This window comes from Sturnira hondurensis, unplaced genomic scaffold, assembly GCF_014824575.4.
Source record: "Sturnira hondurensis isolate 20B ecotype Veracruz unplaced genomic scaffold, ASM1482457v3 Scaffold0008992, whole genome shotgun sequence".
Classification (NCBI taxonomy): Eukaryota; Metazoa; Chordata; class Mammalia; order Chiroptera; family Phyllostomidae; genus Sturnira; species Sturnira hondurensis.
Genome location: NW_028081623.1, coordinates 5115066 through 5141201, shown reverse-complemented (window position 1 = coordinate 5141201; position 26136 = coordinate 5115066). Strand labels below are relative to the sequence as shown.

The 26136-nt window shown below is 36.9% G+C and overlaps 1 protein-coding gene across 1 annotated transcript in view; it reads left to right on the top strand.

The window, feature by feature from the left end:
* The window catches only part of POU6F2 (POU class 6 homeobox 2), a 460076-nt gene that overhangs the window by 150637 nt on the left and 283303 nt on the right, over positions 1-26136 (top strand). The window contains exon 3 of the mRNA XM_037056530.1: positions 299-527. Coding sequence (XP_036912425.1) covers positions 299-527 — 229 coding nt within the window. The remainder of the gene's footprint in view (positions 1-298; positions 528-26136) is intronic.

The following is a 26136-nucleotide window of genomic DNA, read 5'->3' as shown; positions in this document are numbered from 1 at the left end:
ATGAAAAAAACTGCATTGGAAAAATAACATATAAGTGTAAGATGTTATTTTTAAAGGTATTTGAACTCCTTAGAAGATGTGAGGACCAAATGGAATTTTCCAAAAAATATAAGTAAAAGGTTCTTTCCATTTTTTCCACCAGTCAACCTGTTTTTTTTTTTTCCCCTGAACTAAAGCATGTTTCTTTACTACTTGTCCAGGAACTTTATTGACCTTGCATAAATAGAAGAAAAAATGCTCTAAGGCCTGTATCCTTGTTTCACTGAAAAGTGAGCTGGGATTATCTGTTTCTATGCAGCCACTTCTGACAGCACAGCAGTTAGCCTCTGCTGTCACTGGCGTGATGCCAGGAGGCACACCAGCCCTCAACCAGCCTATCCTCATTCCCTTCAACATGGCCGGACAGCTAGGAGGGCAACAAGGACTGGTCCTCACACTGCCTACTGCGAATCTCACCAATATCCAAGGGCTGGTAGCAGCAGCTGCAGCCGGAGGTATTATGACTCTGCCATTGCAAAATCTACAAGGTAAGTCATTGTGTCTGTGTGCCATGTAGGGCTCTGCCCACTGGCCAGTTTTTTCTACAGTGGACAAGTACCCCAAATGTTAAATGTGGTTCAGACCTGCTTCCACCATAAAGATCATAGAAAGCTTACATAGGAAGCAATGTTTCAAATTGTCTTGGGAATCCTTAGCTTGCTCGAGCCCTAGGCTTTATCAGTCCTTATTTTCTAAAATTAATTTCAGGTATTCTGGAAGCATTTGTGAGCAATCATCATCAAAAACTTACATTTAAAATTATTATGCTGTTACTTGACAATCTGCTTTACAATCTCATGAGTTCTTCAATTTAGTCATCTTCAGTGAAAGGTTAGACATGACTGGTTTGTGCATGAAGTGGTTGAAACATCTCAAGAAGGAATCAATTGGAATAATTAGTTTAAGTACTATTGTGTTTACTAAGTATATTTCAGTTATAATTACTCAACAAAATTATATTACTTGAAATAATAGTTTATTATGAGAAAAACAGACTCAACTATTGAGCCTTTCTGTTACATGAGCATATAGCAAGAGTTCAATTCTAACTTTATTCAAAAAGGGCAATTCCTTTGACATAATGAAAGCTCTGACTTTTCTTTAAGAGATTTAGTAATACTAACTGATAAACTTGTTTACAAGAGACTCTTTGAGAGAAAATATTTTATGATAGAAAATGACTTGAATATAACTAAGATACTTAATAAAGAGTAAACAAATTTGTTTTGGATTAGGCAAAGGTGTTTTTTCTATTGATGTAAATATTAGTGACTAAATTTCTTTCTACAGGGTGGGAGTTTTATTGGGTATCTTTTTAGAACAACCATATAGAGTACATTTTTAGTTGCTCAAATGTCAGGTTTTCTAATAATCTACTAAATTGGTCAGAGCATCAGTCCACAGATTAAGAAATAGACCAAGTAAAAACTAACTCTTGACTCAAACTTCTTAATGTACTATTATGTTCTAATATCCCATCCACTGTTGCCACTTCATAACTTTTAGTTTAATGTTTAAAACAGTCTCTTTTCCACCATTAAATTGTGCCAAGAAAACCAGCATTCATAAATCATGCATGCTCAAGACACATTAATGCACAAATTTTGCTTGTTTTAAATTTGAGAGTGCCAGGGAAGCCAGGATCTCAAGATTAAGCAAATATGGCAGGAATGAACAAGGTGAAAGCAAAAGCAACACAGTGTAGGGAGAGACTTTTTAATGTAGGTGGATGATGAAATCTTAATGAAGAAATGGGCATTATCGAAATGCAGTCTTCCATTTGGAACATTTGCACTTATGGGAATATTGGATATTATAAATAAACATAAGCTTGTAGGGTAGCTCATGAATTAAACCTGCTTGGTTAAAATGGACACTAAAAAAGTCAGAGTCCAAAATACTGGTCTTGTTATATCTTTATTACAGTTTGGTATTCTTAGGGCTTTATTATTTTGTTATTTTAGGGATTCAGAAGTAGTTACTGGTCCAGAATGAACTTCCAAATTTGGATCAAATGTCTCTCTCTTTCTCTTAATATAAAATTTAGTATAAGCTTGTAGTTTGGAATTTGGCTCCTTATGGTATCTTTGGTTTCATAAAATAATCCTAAAGTTTAGCCCCTTTTATCTCTTAATGCTTCTCACATAATTTCTATATGGCCTCATCATCAGAACTGTATTGGAATTGATGGCCAAGATCTTGTCCACTGTACAAGCAGTAAGGGAACATGTCTCTTTGTTTTCATCTTTGAAATTCCAGTGATGTTGGGAAGAGGGCCAAGGTCACTCCAATGAAACATGCCCAGTTGCAAGTCAGACAGTTATAGGAATACTTCCTAGTTAGTCTGAGTACTCCAGCCCCTCCCCAACATCCTTTTCTTTAATATCATTATGAATGAATCTTAATTTTTAAGACACTGTCAGGATCCAAGAAAGTTCTGTCCTCCAGTTTTGTTTGGCCTTTCTGTTCCTTTCATATATTTCCACGTAATTTCTTCATTACCCAGACCTCACTAGTATAAGAAATGATCAGCCATCCTGGTGTCCTGGGTCTGGGGGTTCTCTTGAGACACAGGACTTTTACTGTGAAACCAGGAAAGTCCCAAGTAAACCAGAAAGAGTTAGTCACCATGCAAGGAATCCAAGGACAGTAAGGATGGTAATAGTGAAATGTCTCATATCTCCAAGGTGCCCAAGATCAGTGTCTACCACCTGAAGGGCAGTGCCAGTCAATCACTTTGTCAGCCTAGTAGTGATCTCACCACCTTTAGGGAACCCTTGACAATCCTCTTTCAAGGGCACCAATCTTATAAATGGGCTACACAGTACCTCAGAAAGAGTCTTTATACACATTTATATAGGCAACAAGGTAGACTGCTCTGTCCCCTCCCTATGGTCCACCCCTAGACAATTAGCACAATAACCTTAGCCTCAGGCTTATAAGAGTCTTTGGAAACAACCAGTAAGTCTGTCTGCCTGTAATAGATGCCCAAACTTAGCAGGTGGTTTTATAAGACAGATTTGATGGGTCAGTGTGAGGGGAAGGATTTAAGTGTTAAACATCTAGTCTGCAGTAAGGCCTGCTTCCATATGGCAGGCTTAGTTAAGGACGGTTTCCCTCTCCTCATTGTGAAAGGTAAGGTTTCATTCATGGAGCAAGTTGGCCAGCTTGTGCCCATCTTTGCAGCCTGTCTGTTCTTCTAACAAAAGCAACAAATTTTCTAAGAGAAAAAAATTATTGACATCAGTTTTTTAATGGTTTAGAACTCAGAGTATGTTTTCAAGTATTTTCCTCTTCACTAAAGAGATTGAGAGCTGATTCATTTATGTTTCCTATCAAGTGATGTGGAATAGCTCTCAGAACTTTGGAAGCCATGATTCATGCATGTATTTTAATGAGTACTAATGACATGATGTTACACAGGTGGGTATCTTGGCTCAGGCAGCAAGTGTTCTATCACAATCTCTTCTAAGCATGGTCCTAAGATCAATGGCATTGGCATCTCATGGGAGCTTCTTAGAAATGCAGACTCAGACCCACTAAACAGAGTCCTCATTTTTAAAAGATTCCCAGGTGATTCTTTCTTTTTTATTATTTTTTAATTTAAGTATTGTTCAAGTACAGTTTTCTGTCTTTTACTCCCATCCCAGCCCACCCCTCCAGTGCTCCCTCCCTCCCTCCCATTTCCTACCCCCTTAGTTTATGTCTATGTGTCCTTTGTACTAGTTCCTGTAAATCCTTCCCCCTTTCCCCCTGAAATTCCCTCCCCTCTCCCCTCTGGTCACTGTTCCCCTGTTCTCTATTTCAGTGTCTTTGTTTTTATTTTGCTTGCTTGTTTGTTTTATTGTTTAGCTTCCTGTTAAAGGTGAGATCATGTGGTATTTGTCTTTCAACACCTGGCTTATTTCACTCAGCATAATGCTTTCCAGTTCCATCCATGCTGTTTCAAAGGGTAGGAGCTCCTTCCTTCTTTCTGCGGCATAGAATTCCATTGTGTATATGTACCATCATCTTTTGATCCATTCATTTACTGATGGGCACCTGGGTTGCTTGCAGTGCTTGGCTATTGTAAATTGTGCTTCTATGAACATTACAGTGCATGGGTTCTTTTGGATTAGTGTTTTAGGGTTAACAGGATATAATCCCAGCAGTGGAATTGCTGAGTCAAAAGACAGATCCATTTGTAGTTTTCTGAGAAAATTCCATACTGTTTTCCACAGTGGTTGTATTATTCTGCAATCTCACCAACAATGGATTAGGGTCTCCTCTTCTCCACAACCTCTCCAACGCTTGTTTGTTGCTTTGTTTATGATGGCCATTCTGACTGGTGTAGAGCGGTATCTCATTGTGGTTTCAATTTGCATCTCTCTGATAGCTAGCAATATTGAGCATCTTTTCATGTGTCTCTCGATCTTCTGTATGTCCTCCTTGGAGGAATGTCTGTTCAAGTCCTTTGCCCACTTTTTAATTGGCATTATTGTTCAAGTATAGTTGTCTCCATATATACACAAAAGTTTAATAAAGCCTGGTCTGGTGAGCTTTTTAAAAATTTATCTGGCATCTCTGCCACTATTTTTGGATTCTGAGAATCTCAGGGTAATGGAGAGCAGTGTGATTATGATAAGTGTCCTCATTAATTTTCCTTCTGTCCCTTACCAACCCAGGCCTTTAAATGAGGGTAATGATTGAAAATGATAATTTATTTGGGCATATTTTTGCTTCTGTCAGGATACCGATATACCCAAGACTAAGAGGTGTTTTCTTGCATAATTCAAGCATTATTGAAACAATTGCTGTAAGATTTTATCCACCAAAAGCTTTTCATTGTTGATAGAGAAAACCCATCTGCATGGCCTGCAGCTGTTAGCCCTTCTCAGATCCACCCATGCAAGAAAGAGATGCACTCCAGTCTCATCAATGGTAGGATTTTTTTGTAAGGAAACAGATGGGAATAAGAAGTTAAAAATCTTACAGAATTTTGGGAATAACCCTGCAGCTCAGCCTCAGGGTTGGTGGAATAAGGTTTGGGGATAAGACAATCCAGTGAAGCAATGGGCTGCAGGCTGCATCATTCTCCCCTTTGAGCAGGCAGATCCTGACCTCCTTACCCAGGATGACTAATAACCTGTACCCTCTCCTCCTACCCCTCCTCTTGTCTGTCCTCTACTGCACTGGTTGACATTTTGGCTAACTCATCATTTTGGGTCACTCACATCCCATTTTATTTCCTTAGAGTACATACATCTTTCCAAATCATGCACCTCTAGGGGATCTAGTGTTATCTCTACCTCCACATCTCTATCTTTACATCTCCATCTTTATCCCTATCTCCACATCTGTCTAAAATTCAAACTCCCCAAAACTGAAATTCTTGTTGGGTTGAGTCTTTTAATTCTAAGCTACCTTATCAGTCACTGGCTAGACTAGAGACTAACTGGCCTGTGTTGAAGTGTCCACTCCTGTCCAATAGCTGCAATGTGGGCGCAAGGGGGAAGCCTGGATGACATGGTATGGAACACAGGAAACATGTTTAAGAGCATGCTAAGGCCTCCCTCAAAGTAGAGAGGGCTCTGAGCAGGATGTGTGTAGGCTTGCCCACTGAAATTACCTATAGACCTTTAATGATCTCCTATGGCCATGGATTGAGATTGAGACAAACTCTCAACACAGAAATGCCAAAGGTGGGGTCTAGGTTCTGAATATTTTAAGGGAAGTCCTTTAGAGTTCTGGCTTGGATTCAAGCCCAGAAATGAAGTAGACCAAGAAATGAAGTAGGTGAAGTTTGTGTTGTCTCCCATCTTTTGAGATCCCTTTTCCCTTTTACTATCACTACAGGTCCCTCCATTCTTCTGCTGGGTGCTCATGAGGATTTGGTTTTTAGTGACTGTAAGAAACCCACAACTGTGAAATAAGGCTAATAATGCTGATAAACCTCAGAGAAAGAAAATGAGTATATTTGCTCTGTCACAGACTTTACAAACTTCTTTAAAAATCAGTGTCTACTATTTTACTTATTATTTTGAAATACAGTAACTGCACTAAAAACATAATTTGCATTTGTCTTAGTATGGGAATTGGATGATTATTTGACATGGTAAAATAAAGTCTTCTTCATGGAATTCATGAAACTGTACTAGATTTTTTGCTTTTTTCGGTCTGAGCAGAAAATACATATAATTACAATCTCAACACATGACCACAAGTAGCAAAGGTGTTAGTGGTACAGCAGAGGTGAGTCTGCATTTAGAATAGATAATTCAGGTTCTGTATGATGACTTGTTCTCACCATACAGGCCAGGTTGGGTAACCCTCTAATCACTGCGGGCAACATAAATGGAGAATATAAATGCACTACCTAGAAGATTTATATCAAGCTATGAACATTTCAGTTAACTCCACCATAATATTTAAATTAATAACCAAAAGTACATTACAGAGTGCTGTTTAATCTGACTATGGAAAGCAATTAGATTCAAAACAAGCTGAAACTCAAGGCCAAGGATTTTTTTTTCTGCTCCTACCATTGGCGAGAAACCTTCCCTGGTTTGCTTTGACTCTCCAAATTAAAGGTTGTGCCAAGTAAAGGATATGGGAATAGTTTTGAGGTTAGAAATTTCATGTGCAAGTTATATTTTCTTTTATTTTCATTTGTTTTTGTTGTTGCTTTAATTGAGGTGTTATTTACATAGAATAAAACACATGACTCTTAGTGCTCAGCTCAATGAGTTTTGATAATTGTATACACCCTGCAACCTCCATCCACTACAATCAATAGATAAAACATTTAATTATCTCCAAAAGTTTCCTTTGTGTCCCTTTGCAGTCAATCTCCTCCCTCCAATGGGACTATCCTGATCTGCTTTCTGTCACTATCCATTAGTTTTATCTGTTCTAGAACTTCATATAAATGGATTCATACAGTGCGTATTCTTTCATGTCTGGCTTTTCTTTCTTGGCATACTGTCTTTGTGATTCATCCATATTATTGTGTAAATCTGTAGTTTCTTTTCTTTTCAAGTAGTGTTCCTTCATAATAATATGCCACAATTTGTTTATCCAGAGCCATTCCTGTGTCCTTGTAGGCAGACATTGTGAAGGTCCTCTTGCCTGGGGACAGGGAGAAGGTCTTCTATTGAACATCAATATGGAAGATCCTTGGCTACTCTCTTCCTGGGCACGTGGCTACACTGCTGGTAGATTCTTCCCATTTCATTATCTTCCTTGGCCACATCTGAATAAAAAGTTGAGGAATATACCATTTTTTGTAGGTTTTCTCTGCCCATGAATGCCTTGTGGGAGCTTGGGTACAAGCAGTTGCTTAAAGTTTTCAACAGTTAAAGACTTGTAGCTCCTTTGGGAATCTTGTTCTCTGAGAAATCAAGAATGCTTCTGATGTTTTGTTTTGAGTCAGTTTCATGTGCCAAAAGTTTTTTCAAGATATACATACATTCTCAGTATAATTTATATTGCTTTCTCACCTCCACACCTCTTTCAATTCAGTCAGCCTTGGTGTGAAGGCGCCTGGCCTCTTTGGTGTTCTTTAAATATCCTCTTACCCAAGAACTTTTGCTCAGGCTATTGCTTCTGCCTGAAGCTCTTTCCCCCCAGAAAGCACCAAACCTACTATCTTCCATGTACTCCTCCAGTATTTCTGTTCTCCCTTACCTACTTTCCTTTATTTCATTTTTACATAACACATACTATTTTCTGCATAGCCTTAAGATCTCAAAGATGGTTGAGGGTTTTTTCCCTTCTTTCTTTTTAAACACTTTGGGTCATGCTTACTAGTATAGCCATGTAGAACAGTGGAGGCCATACTGTGATGCATGGCCACTTTCCTGTGGAGGAGCATTTCCCGTGTAATGTATTGATACTATGCATTCCCTGCCACAGAAATGAGAACAGACTCTGGCTTTAGTATTGTATGTAATGATTTCTCAGCCCCTGGTTAGTTGCTTGATCACAAAGTCCAATATTAAAAATACTCAGTGCATAAATTCATATTTGCCCCGTTATTCAGAAGAACCCCTCATGACATGCTATACAATAACACCAAATCCACTGTAAAGAGTTTACAAAAAGTTGTTGCAACATGTCTTCCTTTGGCATTTTTAAGCCTCCATATCTCCAAACCTTCAGAGGTTTTATTTAAAGTGCCTGGAGAGCCTGTTCTGTAGTACATTATTCTTGAAGCAGGTGTCACTGAGGCACTGGGGCATGAGTTAAACTGGAAGAGCATGAATGAAGAGTATAAGTAGATACTGTGTCCTTGAAGATATTGTCAATGGAATAAAGCATTGTCAAAGGATAATGGTTTCCAGCTGCCACATAAATGTCAATGCAGAGCGAAAGCATTTATTTTCAAAGCAAAATGCAGTGAAGTAATGTTATCCCCAGTTTGCACATAATAAAACTGTAAATCCATCAGGGCTCTTGATGGCATCTAGCGATGTGTCTTCACTAGGATGTGCAGACTGGATTAGATTCCAAGCCAGACATCAGAGCTCTTTTCAAGATGGCTGCCACTAGAATGGCACTGGTACCTAAAAGGGGGAAGACTTAAAATGCTTCTCTATCTTACTTCATTATCACAGATGAGAGGGAACTGGGATTATTTTTTCAAATTTTCTCCAGAACCAAATACAGGAGACTGCTGTATCTGCAGAAAGTTGGAGGACAGGGAGTGAGGAGGTACTGGAAACAGTGAAATTAGAGATGGTCCCCAATTCCTCTCTGCCCATTATTTAGTGACCAGAAAGCTAATACTCTCCAAGGAAGTCCTGCCTTCTTTTATGTGTGCACTTATTGCAGGGCAGATTCCCAGTGAGAGGTCATAGCTACTGTTTCTCAGCCCTGCATAGGGAAAAGCTAAACTTCATTTCTTACCATGAGCAGTGCACAATGATTGATCAAATTCACAAATACTTACTAAGCATCTGCTATTTTCCAGGTCCTGTGGTAGACACTTCTGTCTAGTTAGGAAGGAGGTTTTACAGTAATTCAGGAGAGAAAGGATGTTGGTTTCACTAATGAAAGGCAGAGGACTGGGCTTGGAAAGACTTGGTGATGAATTAAAAGTATAATGATAAGGGGGAAGAGAGAGAGATTGCTTATTCAGTTTGACATTATTAGTACAAGTTTCCTGTAGGGAATTTAAATGGAGATATAAGTAACCAGATGGGAGTACATGGATCTAGAACTCAGAATGTAATTGGTGGTGGAAATCCTGAAACCACCAACATATGTGACCATAGCCAGGGAGGGAAGAAACTGCTGGGGGAGAAGAGGTTAGGGAAGGGACACAGCAATTTAAACCACTGGCAGAGGAAGATGAAGGCCCAATGCTCGAGACTGAGAAAGAATTCCCAGCATGTGTGGTTGTTCTGCACCAGGTTGGACTGGAACTCATGTGATTCCCTGGGTTTAATACTCTTTTATGGGACATAATCTATGCATTCATGATGAAGTTTTGATTGTTGCTTACCCTTATATAACTGGAGTGCAATAAGAAGCCAAAAATGTAACTGTCTGTTTTTTATCTTCTAAAGACATGCCAAGTTTTCATGTATAAATAAGATATTTTAAGAGCTTGTACATAAAAGCTTCAACAGTGTTTGCACTTTTGTTGAAAAGTAATTGTTGATTTAGATCTATTATTTAAAAATGTATTTGAGCCTTAAAATTTCAAAATGAAAATGTTTGAGCTTTTTTCCCTTCCTTTCATTCTTTTTAAAGCACTTTGGTTCATGCCTACCACAGCCATGCAGGACAGTGTTACATTTGGTGCTAGAGAAGAGGAAGTCTGTACTTGGGAAAACTGTAGTTTACCTAATAAAGTTTTAATTTTTGGAAATGGCTTATCTTGGAAAATTAAGTCTTACTGTAAGCAAAGTTTATCTCTGAAAACCTTTTATTTCTACATTAACTTTTTCCTTGGGTGTCATGTCGTCTCCAACTCCCAAAATATATCAATAAACTGTGCTCATCAAGTTTATAGCTAAAAATATCACCCAAACAAAAACAAAAACAACTTATTATGTTTGCCATTTGTCACTGGATTAAGATTAGCACAAACATGCAGGTGCATTAACACATTCTTATGAGTCTCAGTTCACCTGTGTGCCATTATTTTAGCAATTCTTAGAACACACACACACACACACACACACACACATACACACACTTAGCATTTGACATAAAATAATTTGAATTTGCTGTGTTTGGAAAATAACTCACATGGGAGAAAATTGCATTAAATAAATAATAGAGATAAAATTTATACTTCCATATATTTCAAAGCTAATGTTGCTAACTTACAATAGAATTGTACCATGAAGACATAGTGCTATAATTTGATTGATTTGTTTTGACAGCAGCCAAATAATTGAGAGTGAAAGGTGTCAGCACAGATGAAATATTGTATAAGCTATGTTCAGAAGGCAGCCCTGGCAGCAGCAGCAACTGGAGTTTTATTTCCTTTGATTCCATACTGGTACTCACCTCCAGTTTATTATAAAACTGTGAAAGGTGTACTGCTTCCCCAATTAGGGAGACTTTTATGGAGAGGCTAGAAATAGAAGTTTGTCAAATAGTTGAACAATAGATATAGACAAAAAGATCAAAGATGGCTACAGTGTGCTGAGCTTAATTATATCAGCCTTTCCCTTTCTTTTGCATGTCGCTGCTTTTCTACATTTTACCTTATTTTGAAGGGGTTCTCAGTCAGAACAAATATTAGGTCCCATTTTCAACCTCTTGACAAAAGATGGGCAAAAGAGAGGGGTGTGCATACCACCATCTCCAGGCCTAGATAGAGTATTCACCCAACTAAAAACACTAATGCCTGGTAAGAATGAGATTTGAGGTCCTCAGTGAATAAGAAGCTAAATGGTCAGGAGAGGATTACCTAAGGAGAAAGCCACTGCCCATAAGGGACCATTGAGTATGATGGTTAATAGCATGGGCCATGAGTCACACTAACCTGGTTTCATTCCAGCCCTACAGGTTGCTAGATATATGACCTGGGCAAGGCACTCTGATTTCTATTTGCTTTCCGCACATATATTGTTTTAATATTCCTAATGAGTGCTTTATTTCTGGAAAAAATGTTTATTGGTATTTCTTAAAAAAAAAATTCTCCTCAGCCCTGACTAGTGTGCCTCAGTGGGGCTGGCATTGTCCTGAAAACCGAAATGTGTCTAGTTCCATTTCTGGTCAGGGCACATGCATGAGTTGCCCACCAGGTTCCTGGCTGGGGGCAGGCGAGAGACAACTGATCAATGTTTCTATGCCACATTGACAGTTCTTTTCCTCTCTTTCTCTCTCCTTTCCTCTCTTTCTAAAAATAAATAAATAAAATATAAAAAAATATTTTTTCTTCAGATATTTTATAGGGTGGCTTTAATGACTAAATGTAAACTATATAGAACATGCTAGTGTAGTGGCTAACACAGTAAATGCACAATGAATGAGAGCTACTTTTATTATATAGAGCTGCAAAAGTACACTATGGTAGCCATGAGAGATGCTATAAATATAAAATTCACACACATGCAAAAAATATAATTAATATCTTTATTTTGATAACATATTAAATGATACTTTGGATATATTAGGTCAAATATAATATATTATTACAATTAATTTCATCTGTTTCTTTTTACTTTCTTAATATGGGCACTAGAAACTTTTAAATTATATATTTAAAGGCTTACACTGTGGTTCACATTATATTTCTGCTAGATGGCACTAGCCTAGTGTGGAGGATCTCCATAAATCTCATATATATTTGGCATGGTTATTTAACCATATTTGAATGGTTAAAAGCTGTGTTCATTGAAATATAAAGAATTAGCACACATTTGAATTTTGAACCTTCAAACAGAAAAATCACAAATCATTGTCTTTGGTGCAAAAATTAGAGAGAACACATTTTTGTAAGTTTTTTGCTATGGTTTAGGAACTGCTTGGGATTTTTATCCATATAGAAAGGAAAAGGATGAAATTTTTATGAATAATTTCTATTGATCAAAATCTAAAATTATCTTTTCTTTTGAAAATTATTATACTTCATAGTTTCAAATATACATGGAAATATATAATAAAATCATCTAGAATTTTAAAATGTTAACACTTTGCCACATTTGCTTAAGATCTTTTATCTTAAAAATGAAACATTATAAATAATGCTAAAATCCTCCTTTACTTCTCATGCTCCCTACAGGCATTCCATGGCATTCCCTCCCTCCAAGAACGTAGCCACTATCTCTCCAGTGCGTGTGTTTATAAATGTACTAAATACATACTTGAAACATATAGTATTGTTTTGGGTATATTACAACTTTACATAATGATAGCGCATTCTATATTTTTGTATCCTGCCTATTTTCTTTCAACATTTGCTTTTGAGACTTATCTACATGTAGAAACCAATATAAATGAATTTATTTTGATTATCTTATTTTGTGGGGTTTTCTTAACCATGTTTTTTCTGCCCTTTTCTTTTCGTCTAGCATTCTGAGGGATTTATCGAGTATTCTTTTTTGTAATTGCTGAATTAGAAGTTAAACATCTATTTTCTTTTTAAAATATATTATTATTAATTATGCCATTATAGTTGTCCCATTCTCCCCCTTCATTCCCCTCCACCCTGCACACCGCCTCCCTCACCATTCNAACCAATATAAATGAATTTATTTTGATTATCTTATTTTGTGGGGTTTTCTTAACCATGCTTTTTCTGCCCTTTTCTTTTCGTCTAGCATTCTGAGGGATTTATTGAGTATTCTTTTTTGTAATTGCTGAATTAGAAGTTAAACATCTATTTTCTTTTTAAAATATATTATTATTAATTATGCCATTATAGTTGTCCCATTCTCCCCCTTCATTCCCCTCCACCCTGCACACCGCCTCCCTCACCATTCCCCCCTTTAGTTTATGTCCATGTGTCACAAGTTCTTTAGATTCTATATTTCCCCTACTATTCTTGCCCTCCCCACAGTCTATTTTCTACCTACCATGTATGCTACTTATTCTCTGTACCTTCTCCCCCTGCCACTCCCCTATTGCTAACCTTCCATGTGATCTCCATTTCTATGGTTCTGCTCATGATCTAGCTGTCCTCTTAGTTTGCTTTTGTTTTAGATGTGGTTGTTAATAACTATGAGTTTGCTGTCCTTTCACTGTTCATATTTTTAATCATTTTCTTAGATAAGTCCCTTTAACATTTCATATAATAAGGGCTTGGTGATGATGAACTCCTTGAATTTGACCTTATCTGAAAAGCACTTTATCTGCTTTTCCATTCTAAATGAAAGCTTTGCTGGATAGAGCAATCTTGGATGTAGGTGCTTGCCTTTCATGACTTGGAATACTTCTTTCTAGCCTCTTCTTGCCTGCAAGGTCTCTTTTGAGAAATCAACTGACAGTCTGATGGGAACTCCTTTGTAGGTGACTGTCCCCTTATCTCTTGCTGCTTCTAGGATTCTCTCCTTCATTTTAATCTTGAGTAATGTAATTATGATATGCCTTGGTGTGTTCCTCCTTGGATCCAACTTCTTTGGGACTCTCTGAGCTTCCTGGACTTCCTGGAGGTCTATTTCCTTTGCCAGATTGGGGAAGTTCTCCTTTATTATTTCTTCAAATAACTTTTCCACTTGTTGCTCTTCCTCTTCCCCTTCTGGTACCCCTATAATTTGGATGTTGGAACTTTTAAAGATGTCCTGGAGGTTCCCAAGCCTCTCCTCATTTTTTTGAATTCTTGTTTCTTTATTCTTTTCTGTTTGGTCATTTTTTCTTCTTTCTGGTCCACTCCCTTGATTTGAGTCCCAGTTTCCTTTCCATCACTATTGGTTTCCTGTGCATTTCCCTTCATTTCAATTAGTTTAGCCTTCATTTGTTCCTCTAATGTGTGGCTAAAATCAACCAGTTCTGTGAGCATCCTGATCACCAGTATTTTGAACTGTGCATCTGATAGGTTGGCTACCTCTTTGTCGCTTAAATGTATTGGCTCTGGGGCTTTGAGTTGTTCTTCTGTTTGAGCCATAATGTTTTGGTCTGTTCTCACCTGTTACGTATGAGGGGCGGAGCCTTAGTTGTTCACCAGGGTGGGGCAGCCCAGGCACTGGGTTGTGACGCTGTATGTGGGGGCGGGGTCAGAGAGGAGCAATGGCATTTGTTCCACTTGGATTTCTGCCCCCTCTGCTGCTTCTCAAAAGCAAACCAGGCCCCCTGGTGCTGGCTCCCAGGTGTGTGGGCCTTTGCACCCTGCAGGACCCTGTGGGTCTCTCCAACAAACTCTCTGTGAACCTGGGAGCTTCTCCTGGCACCTCGACCGGAAAAGTTTTTCCAATTGGTGCTTTTAGGCTTTAATTCCCGTCGCTGGGGCCCTAACCTGGGCAGTCTGTTTCACTGCTCATTTTTTTTTGCCTGGTTTATCTGTGTGCAAATGTGTGACTAAGATCAGCCAGCCTCCTTGCACCATCACTGGGTCCACCCCGTTGCCACCCCACGCCTGGGATCTGCCAACCACCACCTGCGGGTCTGGATCGGTCTGGCCACTTTTTCCTGTGCTACCCCGCTCCACCAGCTGCAAGCTCTGCCCCTCTTACCAATCTGGCTAAGTGGTTCCTTGCTGTTGGGCTTCCATACAGTTCAATTTTCTGTGTTTTAGTTGTGTTTTGTTACTAAACTTGGTTGTCTTTAAACTTGGTTGTGCGAGGAGGCACCGTGGTTCCACATACACCTCCATCTTGGCCAGAAGTCTCTATTTTCTTTCTTTTAGTTGTAACCAGTATATCTTGAACATGCTTTTGCTTTAAAGAGTCAAATCAGTATTTTTATTTTTTCTTCCACATAACAATTACAACTTCTTGATCATTCCTTCCAATCTTTTATATTATTATTGCCTAGCATTAATTACTATTAATATTATTTTGCTTACAACATCACTTAGCTTTCACTACCTTTGCAAAAGTTTTCACTCATCATTATGTCTTGTATCCTACTCTTTCCTGAGATTTTTAATTTTTTCAGTGAAGGGCTCTGAGTGATAAACTGAATTTTATTTGTTTGAAAATTCTACATTTGCTCTTTTTTTATTATTTAGCTGGGCTTAGAATTCTAGGTTAATAGTCATTATTTTTAGCAAAGGAAGAAACTATCTTCTGCCTTCTATTTTTCCTGATAATAAATATGTTGTCATTTGTCATTCCTTCATAGATAAAATTCTTTTTATTGTACTTTATCCTTGAAAAGATTTTTTCATTTTTATTGTAGTTTTCTTTCCATTACCATTTAAATTGTGGTTCATATTAAGATTATTTTCTTCATTTTTTGGATTTACAGTTTTACTACTTAATACCCTACTATAGTAGGGTATTAAGACTTGTGATTCCTGACATTTCAACAATGATCTCTGTTATTTCCTGAAAGAACTCCTATTATATGTATACTGAATCATCTCATTCCATCTTCTATGTTGCTTAACATCACTCACATATTTTCTTTTTATATTTTGTGTGCATTTTTATTATTTCCTTATATCTGTTATCCAGTTTACTAGTTCTCCCTGCAATTATATTTAATCTTATGTTTAACCTTTTTTTTCAATTTAAAGTCTATAGTTTTCACTACTAGAAGTTATATTTGTTTTTTTGATGCTATCTAATTTTTTTATTTGTCTTTAACCAAAGACAATCTTCTTCAGATGCCATTTAGCTTAAGTATTTGAGGAGCTAATTACTGCTTTCTCTCTCTTCTTCATAGAGGAATATTTTCTTGTGTGATAGTTAAATTTTTACTTAATTTAAGTAGAGATAGTTTGTCCATGAAATTTTATAAACTTTGGGTCACATAATAACTGCTAATAAGAGGCTCTGCACTTCCTTCTGCCAAATGGCCAAGACATTTCACTGAATGATCTTTCTGAAAATATGTGTACTGTGTATATAGTATAATTTTAGACTCTACACTATAAAATATTCAGACTTGAGTTGTAATTTCTTGCAGATATTTCCCCCTTTCCATATCCTTTAACAGACACAATCATTTTCCTTAATTCCCTGGGCTAATGGATGGGGTTTGTCTCAGCTCTTTTCACTGCTGGGGTAGCCTTTTCAAAGCTCTGGATTTTTACAGAAGTCTTGGTTCAAACTTCTCCCCTTGGACTGTCTCTTTGTTGATGCCCAAACATCAGCCCCTGAGCTGGCCAATCTTTACCCCTGTCTTCTCCTTGGGTGACAGGGTATCAGTTAATGGTCTGCTGTTCTTGATTTCTAATGCCTGAGGTTTCTCTTTCTGTGTGTGTATCTAAATTTAGTATATTTTGTCTACAATGACTACACATTGGAAGCAGAAAAGATGTTCCTGTTAAGTCAATAATGGTTTTCTTTTTAAAAATATATTTTATCAATTATTTTATTAAAGCTGTCTTATTTTTCTCCCCTTTATTCTTCTCCACCCTTTACCCCTCCCCCACCATTATTACCCCAACTTCATTTATGTCCATGGGTCATACATGTAAGTTCTTTGGATTCTCCATTTCCCATACTATTCTTGACCTCACCCTGTCTATTTTGTACCAACCATTCATGCTTCCTATTCCCTGTACGTTTTCCCCCATTCTCCCCCATCCCCTTCCCAGCTGCTAATTCCATGTAATCTCCATTTCTGCAATTCTGTTCCTGTTCTAGTTGTTTGCTGAGTTTGATTTTTTGTTTCTGTTCTTGTTGTTTTGAATCTTTTTTTTTAGATTTGGTTGTTGATAGTTGTGAGTTTGTTGTCATTTTACTGTTCATAGTTTTTTTATCTTCTTTTTTTAGATAAATCCTTTTACCATATTATATAATAAGAGCTTGGTGATGATGAACTCCTTTAACTTGACCTTATCTGGAAAGCACTTTATCTGCCCTTCCATTCTAAATGAAAGCTTTGCTGTAATTTAGATGTAGGTCTTGGTAATTTAGTAATCTTGGATGTAGGCCCTTGCCTTTCATGACCTGGAATACTTCTTTCCAGCCCCTTCTTGCCTGTAAGGTTTCTTTTGAGAAATCAGCTGGTAGTCTTATGAGAACTCGTTTTTAGGTAACTATCTCATTTCCTTTGCTGCTTTTAAGGTTCCCCCTCCTAAAAGTCTTATTTATCTTTAGAGGGGAAGGGAAGGAGAGAGGGAGAGAACTATCAATGTATGGTTGCCTCTCATGGGTCCCCTGCCAGGAACTGGCCTGCAACCCAGGCATGTGCCCTGACTGGGAATCAAACCGCGATTGTCTGGTTCTCAGGCCCATGCTCAATCCACTGAGCTATACCAGCCAGGGCAATACCTATGTTTCTTATTAAACAAACCAAATTCTGTATGGTCGCACAGGGTTATTCAGTTAAGTTTTGGTCTTAAAAATGAGTAATTACAGAGATCATAGATAGGTTACAATTTTTTTCCATTTCAGAAAAAAAATTAACTTTTTTAATTTTTAGAATTTTTAAATTTGTATTTTAGTGTATTTTTAATTTAAATTTTTATTAAAATAGAATTTAATTGATTAATCTTAACTTATTACAGATGTGGAAATTATTCTGAATTAATTCTGCATATTATAAAATTCTTAATATATTTATTTTGACATATTTAAATCATAACAGAGGAGTACAGAACAGAGGTTCTTTAGGAATAACATAAAGAACCCTGTGTACCAACCACACTGTTCTATCAAATTCTAACATTTTGCCCTTCTTGCTTTATATTGTTTCTTTTAAAAGTATAAATACAGTTGAAGTACTTTTTGTAACACTCTTGGATCCCATTCCTCTTCCTTATTATTTGCTCTTTTTAAAAAATTATGGTGAATTATGTATAACATACGATTTACCACTTTAACTATTTTTCAGTATATAGTTTACTGGCATTAAACACATACACATTGTTGTGCAATCCCCACCATCATCTCTAGAACTTTTTCATCTTTCCAAACTGAAACTCTATACCCATTAAACAATAACTCCCCATTACTTCCATCCTCTATTCCCTACCAACCACCATTATACTTTCTACTTCTATGAATTTAATCTAGGAACCTCATATATGAGGAATTGTACAATATCTGGGGAGGGTTGTGATTGGCTTATTTCACTTAACATATCTTCAAGATTCATCCACATCATACCATGTGTCAGAATTTCTTTTTAAGACTGCATAATATTTCATTGTATGGATAAGACACATTTTGTTTACCTAGTCATCTATTGATATATACTTAGATTGATTTTACCTTTTCGCTACTGTGAATAATGCTGGCTTGAACATGGATGTAGAAAGGATTATTTCTACTGCTTTCAGTCTTTTGGGTTTATACTCATGTGGTAATTTCATGCTTAATTGCTTGAGTAGTCCCCATAACCATTTTTCATAGTGATCACACTATTTTATATGCCCACCAACAATATACAAGTTTCTAGTTTTCTACTTCCTTGCCAATACTGTTATTTTATGTTTGTTTGTTTCTTTCTTTCTTTCTTCCTTATGTTTTGATTTTAGCCATCTTAACATGTGTTGAAGTGGTTTCTCATTGTGGTTGAAGGATCATTTTTTAAAAGATTTAATTTATTTATCTTTAGAGGGGAAGGGAAGGGGAGAGAGAGAGAGAAATATCAATGTATGGTTACCTCTCGTGGGTCCCCTGCTGGGAACCGGCCTGCAACCCAGGCATGTGCCCTGACTGGGAATCAGACCGCGATCGTCTGGTTCTCAGGCCCATGCTCAATCCACTGAGCTACACCAGCCAGGGATGAAGGATCATTTTTGAGAGAATAATTACTTGCTGTCTTCTCCTCATATTGCTTAAGCATGTTTATGTATGATTCCAAATTTTGAAATAATCCAAAGGAGAATGTACATTTTAGAAGTTGTCTTATTTATGCTTTAGCACTTCAAATGGTAAATATTATAATTATAGTATTTGTATAATTGCAGTTGGATTTATATGTTCAGGTATACATAAATGTGTTATATATGCAGGTACTAGCAATATTTGCACTGAAAAAATTCCTGCAATGTAAATGCTCTTTTGCTATTGACTTCCATTACAACAAAAGATTTTACTGGACAAAAAATAATTTACCTATGGATAAAATGAAAAATCTCTTTGAAGAAGACTTTCAAGTAATGGCCTGCTCATTGGAATAATAACTATTGCAATTAAACAGAAGTACTCTTTGAAGAGATTTGGGACCTAAACAACAGTTCTCTTTTCCTTTACAGTTTTTTTTCTAATCTTGAAATCGTCCCTTTCTTTGAGAGGTATCTAAACTCCTTCCCAAATCATAAAGATTTCTTCTATGCTGAGTATTGCTTTATCTCCTGCTTTGAATGCCATGAATGTATCTACCATGTTCATGCTTTGGTCTGGTGGGGACCACTCTCTAATAAATCAGAATATGATATTTACTTCTCTAGTAAATGCCATGCACTAGTTCTTATTTTATTCCAGCCTTAATTTTTATCACTTAAGCTTCAAATTACATTTTAAAAGTAAGTAGGTTCTCTCCTTTACCATTTCTACCCAATCTTACTTACCTAATATATTTATTTAACATTTCTGGTGCATTTGCATATGCGATAGGTGCAATTGTTTAAGTCAAGTGTAAATTGCACTTAACAGAACTACACTTACAAACAAGTTTTTTTGCATCTTTCTAATCCATACAATGTGCCCTATACTCTGGCAGAGAACTGAATGCAGAATATAGTAGGCAGGTCACCTCAAAGAAATGAGCTAGTATACAAAAGCCCTTTCAAAATCATAAAGTATTTTATGCTCATAAAACTGTATTGCACACTTTTTAGGAGCTTAATGAGTGAGTCATAAAATAGTATTAATTTTTTGAGCCAGATTGCAGTCAGAAAGCTGTGTTTCCTAAGTAGTGCCCTTTCAACTGCAAAAACCTTGCTCTGAGAATATCTGCAGTACAAAACACTAATGCTATTACATTTCTTAACTTTAAAAGTAAAAAGAAGAAAAGAAGCTATTGAAATCAATAACCTATCTAGTTATTTCTGCCCAGGTTTGTACTGAGTTACGCTTCCAGCTATACTTCCCTCTTCATGGTATTAAATAGGAGGCAGTTAGGGTAGAGTCCTACTAAGGATACACTGGGACCCCAAACATCAGGGCACCTTATCTTATCCTAACCAGCAACTTGAAAATATAATTTATTGGTTACAAGAGTGATAGTATCATGAAATACAAACCAAAAAAGAATCACTGCTAGCGGGGAAAAATATCAGTTGCTCAGCCCCCAAAATCTCTGTAGTGACACAGCCACACACCTAGTGATACAGAAAAAGGACATGGCCACCATCACAGCTTCCCAGAAATCCTAGGAGACTCTCAGTACATGCGACTGAGTGTGCAAGTGCAGATTCTCTCTGAAACCTGGGACAGCCTTTAATGTTGGTACTTGTCTCCTGAAATGTTCCAGAATAATATGTGACTATGTGATATACTGATTTACAGTTATTTGTCAACTGCTTTTTAAAAATGAGAACTCCAAGGACTTCTCGCCTGAAATATTCCAATATTGTGTTCACATACAAATACCATGTGTGAATTTAAAAAATTTTAATACACTTCCATTTACAGGCTACTGTGAAAAATCAGGAGTATTATCAATTGCAAAAATCTATTCAATTCAGAATACCATTAAAATAATAAATTGTTAACTAAGGAGTTAAAACTGAAAAAGAGGCTTGTTTTATAATGGTTTTAGGTCCATAACTGCCCAAATCTCCCCCATTATTGTTTTAATTGAGAGTTTTTACATTCTCATAACAAAAGCATAAGACAGTCTTTTCCTAGAAAAATCTCAGTATACTGAGGTTGAACTCCTTTTCTTCACTGAAGAAAAACCCAGACTTCAAAGTGTGTTCCCACACAGCAAAATTTTCATCCACAACATTTACAGAATTATCAGGTATAAAAGGAGCTTTATCTAAAATTTGATCTATAATTTTGTTCTGAACACTAAATTATATGTCTACATGCCTATCTGTGTAATAGATGTGTATGTATGTTCTTTACTGTGCTGTATGCCTGTATAAAATGTTGCCATGTTTGTCTACATCTGCATTTTAGGGGGAGAATAGGATGCTTTGGTTCTCATGCCAGCATTTAATGTAAAATTAATTCCTTTAAAAGAAAAATTTTAAAAACACAATATTTTTCTAATGTACATTAAGAATGTTGGAGAAGTTCACTGAAGCATATGCTTTGAGCTTTCAGAAGCAATCTCTAGTCAGGCATTTTAAATGAAAATTGATTTGTGATTTACATGGTCAGTGGAAAGAAAATTAACTTATGGAAGGTTGTAATGATATATTAGACAAGTAAAAAAGTAGATGGTGATCTAGTGGAACTAAAAGTCCCATCTGGAAGAATTCTGTGACATTTTTACATTTATCTGTGTTCTGCATGAGTTGTAATGTTAGTAGTAATTTTATGGGACTGAACTGAAATGAAAAGGGTGTTATCACAGATTGCCTACAATATAGGATTGTGTTCAGTGGAGAGTCCTGTATCCTTTTCTCCATTTTCCTATAATATGACTCATTGCACTTTTTTCAGCTACTGTTGTTGAATGCATTCAGCCTTTTACTTGAGGTTATTAAAGAAGGACATCGACGCTCACAAATGCAATCTAACTGCACATTTAAAAGTATACTGCATCTTTCCCTTAGTTCTGCATTGTTCAGGTAATGTTCAACAATGAACATTCAAAATATACACGAAAGAAGCAAGTGCACTGAATATAAAGCTTTTGATCTTAACCCATTCTTTTTTGTCTCAAAAGTATGATTAACACCTCACCAAAACCTAGAACATGTTAGCAAATGGTAAATTTATATATTCCTAGAAATGGGTCATTCAGAAGTTGTCTATTTTCTCCCTTACTTTTTCAATTTTTCAAAAGCAATCATAATTATTTCTGTTGTCAGTGAAGTATGTTCTAGTTTTTTAAAATAGTGAAACCTCTTCCTTTTCTATTTAATAAGAAAAGTCCACCACATTTCAGTATTAATTAGCCAATGTGAAATTTTAAAGAAAGAATGCACAGTGGGCTTAATTTCATATTACTCTTTTTTACATTAATAGATAGTCTTGATTTCCGAAAGTATATAATTTCAGAATAACTGTCCCTTAAACATTATAATTTAAATAATTTGACCCTGGGCTAAAGCACAAGCCATGAAATTGTTTGCTTTCAAATTTCAAAATCCATTTTCTGTCTCCTTTCTTTTCTTTCTTTTTATCTCTTCCTCTATGAACCACGGCTGAAAACAAGTAGAACTTCTAAAAAATCATAAACATTAAGGTCTTTGGCTAAATTCACACTTTTATTATATTTAAACAAACAAATCCACAAAAAGTAAAAAACTTTATTTTAGGCCTACCCTCTTTTATTTTAAATTATTTTTATCAAGTATTTTTTATTTGTGTATAATATTTATTTCAACCACAATGATAATGTTTTATCCCTATAACTGCAGTGCTGACTCTCAAGCCAGACTGTCCATTAGAATCACTGGGAACTTTGTAAAGAATATCAATTCCTAGCCTTAATCACAGACTTCTGATTTAAAAGGCCTAGGATACCTTCTGACATTGGAGCATTTTAAAAACTCCCTGGCTGGGTTGACTATGAAGCCAGGGTTGAGACTACAGCTTTTTAAGAACAGGCCGTTAAGGAAACTCTTCATGAAGTTAGTGAGGGGAGAGGAGGAGACCAGGGGAGGCGCAGGAAAACAGATGGATTCACCCCTGCTTTACCAAGGAACACAGCTCCACCTTCTTTTCCTGCACACTCTTCTTACATTTCAGGAATTATGATTTGACCCACGGAACTTGGATTTGTGCATTTGACCCAAGTATACAATCAGATTATCATAGAATTCTGCTTTGTTTATATAGTTGTGTTTTAAATTGTATGCCCAAAATATACTTTGAATCTGTCTTTTTAAAAATGTTTGATGACTTAAATTGAGATTTCTGTTCTGATTTAAAATAATTTTTTTAAACTTAGACGTTGCTTCTGAGAGCCAGCAAGAAGTGTCTGTCTTTCTAGACAGAGAAGAGCCTATTGATTTTATCCTTTTAGCTTAATTTTCAGTTGTTTCATGCAGATGGAAACAAATAGCCCCCTACCAAAATGTCCTCTAAGGCAGGACCCAAGACTGTAGCTGTGGGTGCTGACTTAGCATTTAAACAACCATTTGACATCCATTCCTCCTGTCATTTCTGCAGCTTATTCAGTTCATAACATTTACAGGGGAAAGGTCATGGATCTGTCACCAGCAGTGTTTTTGGCACTCAGAAAATAAAATGGGGTGGTTAATGATAGCTGGGGCAGCCTGCATAATCACAGGATGCGGCTGAGGTCAATATTCTGTATTGGCTTTCTGTCCTGTCCATCCAAAACAATATACTGGAGGAAATGTAATCAGTAAGTGGTTGCAAATGAATCTTTTAGAGACATCAGCATTACAGAAACAAGAGATTCAAGAAGAGATGCTAAGTGGATCTTTGGGTTTACAATTGCAGTCCTGAGAATCATCACCTTAATTGATAGCTGCTAAACCCAGGACCCTTGCTCCTGGGTACGTGGGTGAGTTTGCAATTGCTGTTCTGGGAATGTCTTCTGTGCTCTGCAAAAAGTGTCAGTGGGGTAAACAGGCCCTGGGGACCAGACTTATTCATGAGGAAGCCTCCTGGCTCCTATCTTTTTCTGACCACAAGAACATCCCTGGTGATCAGATAGCTCTCTCCACAGACCACAAAGTGGTGAGTGGTGGTGGTAGAATAGGATGAGGAGATCCGTTTCAGCAATAAGTTCCTGTTTAGTAAAGAGAGCCTTAAATATATGCTGCTCCTGGTGGATGGATAGCTTGGGTGGAAAGGGAAAGCCCTCTCAACATTTACCTGTGAATGTATAAAAGACCTCAAGAGAGAGAAAAATAACAGGACTACTTTTGTTTGTGTATCCTCCAGCCCTACTGCAGTATATTATCTTTAAAAGCTGGCAAAACTCTTGTCTGAAGAGTCATCCATGGGCAAAACTGTGAACAAGGCCAAGTTTGTTTCCAAGCCCTTAGTTTTCCTTTGCCCCCTTTAGGGATACTCACTGTCTTCCCCTTCCTCACCATCCCTCAACTGTCCAGATCACTAGGGTCTAGGTCCCCTCTTCTGGTCCAAACTTCCTTTTGGAGAAGGTCCCAATGAGTTCATTGGGACCTCATTGGTCCCACCTAATGATGGTTTCAGAAATATTTATAGAGAATCAAAGGCATGAGCCAGGCATCAGCTAACTGGGTTTGGGGTTGTTTGAGAAAGAAGAAAACCTCCACATTATATTCTCATCCTGTGACTTCACTGAGGCAGTATTAGTTATTGATAGACTGATGCAATCATTGATTCATTCATTGATTGATTTATTCACTGTATAAACTAATGTATTAAGAACCACTGCTAACTAAAGTTTTCTCAGCAATGATCCAAATATAGTCTACACAAAAGATGTCATCTACATCCACACTTCTCAAGTGTGGTAGGGAAACAGATGGGCATTTATAATATCCGTAAGTGTCTCTATTTACCTTGTAATCTTTGCCCTAAACAGCCTGTGTGATCATGGAGATTGTGAGAAAAAATGGAATATTAACATAAATATTAGCACTCTCAAAACTTAGCTCTCTTAGCTCTCACAAGCACTCTGTGAAATGAGCATTATCCTCCTGATGTATGCTCAGTAGTTATACCAGGCACATATATGATTCAGAGACTTTGCCACAAAATACAACCAGGAAGCGGCAGAGCCTATGTATGAACTTGGCCTTTCTGGGTGGGACTCCCTTGTTCCTTCCACTGTAATGTTACAGTGGCCTGGGGAATTGTGCTTAACTGCCATTGGTTTGGAAGGTTTAAAATGACTCCCACGGGTTCTATAAAATATTCAGTATAACATGGTTAGATTACACAATTCTAATATGCTCAATAGTAGTAGGTGCTCAATTAAATGATGAATTGAATTGATTAACTAGAGAACTTCTTGCCTCTTAATATAATATTTCTACTTCCCACAGCAACAGATTATTTTTCAAGTAAAACCATCAAGTGAAAAAATCATTGGGGTCCTACAGAAGTATTAGTACTGGTTCAAGTGGTTTGTGCTATTCTTCAAATACATAAGCCAAGAAAGACTGCCAGTCAGTGCTGGTCAGTATATGAGGGGGGACATACAAAAATGGAATTTATTTTTTTAAAATGTGTATTTATTCTTACATATTTAACATCAGTTACCTTCAAAGTACTCTTCATTTGATGCAATACAGCTATTCAGGTGTTTTTTCCACTGCTTGGAACAGTTTTTGAACTCATTGATTTTAATGCTTTTTGGTGCTTCTGACATTTTTTGTTTCACCTCTTCCACATTGGCAAAATATTTTCCTTTGAGAATGTTTTTCATCCAGGGAAACAAAAAACATGCTGCTCAGGGCAAGATCAGGTGAATAAGGAGAATGAGGCATAGAGGTCATGCCATTTTGAGTCAAAAACTGCTGAACACTCAGTGTGGTATGGGCAGGTATGCTCATAAATCACCCAGCATGAACTGCACATGTGTTGTCTTCAAAAAAATTCACTGAAACTAAACATAACCTCTCACAACAACACCAGTCGACACACGGATACAGATGGGTGCCTAGAACACTCACCTAGTGGAGAAAGGATGTATTACTACAGGGGGCCTACCCTCCAGAAGGTAATCCTGAGTATTTTCCATCCCCCCTTGTACTTAATGTGGCTTTTTTGTGTGTCTGATAAAAATTAGTGGAAAAAAATTTTTTATTAGAATTTTACCCCCCCCCCACACACACACATACACATAATTCAGTTACTAATGGTGTAAGAAGATGCTAGACAAAGGAATGATTCCCCCACCCTAGCATATTTTTGGCAATACCTGGAAACACTTTTTGTTATCACAACTGGATTTGGTGTTGCTACTGGCATAGAGAATGGAGGCCAGGGATTTTGCTAAACATCTTGTAACACA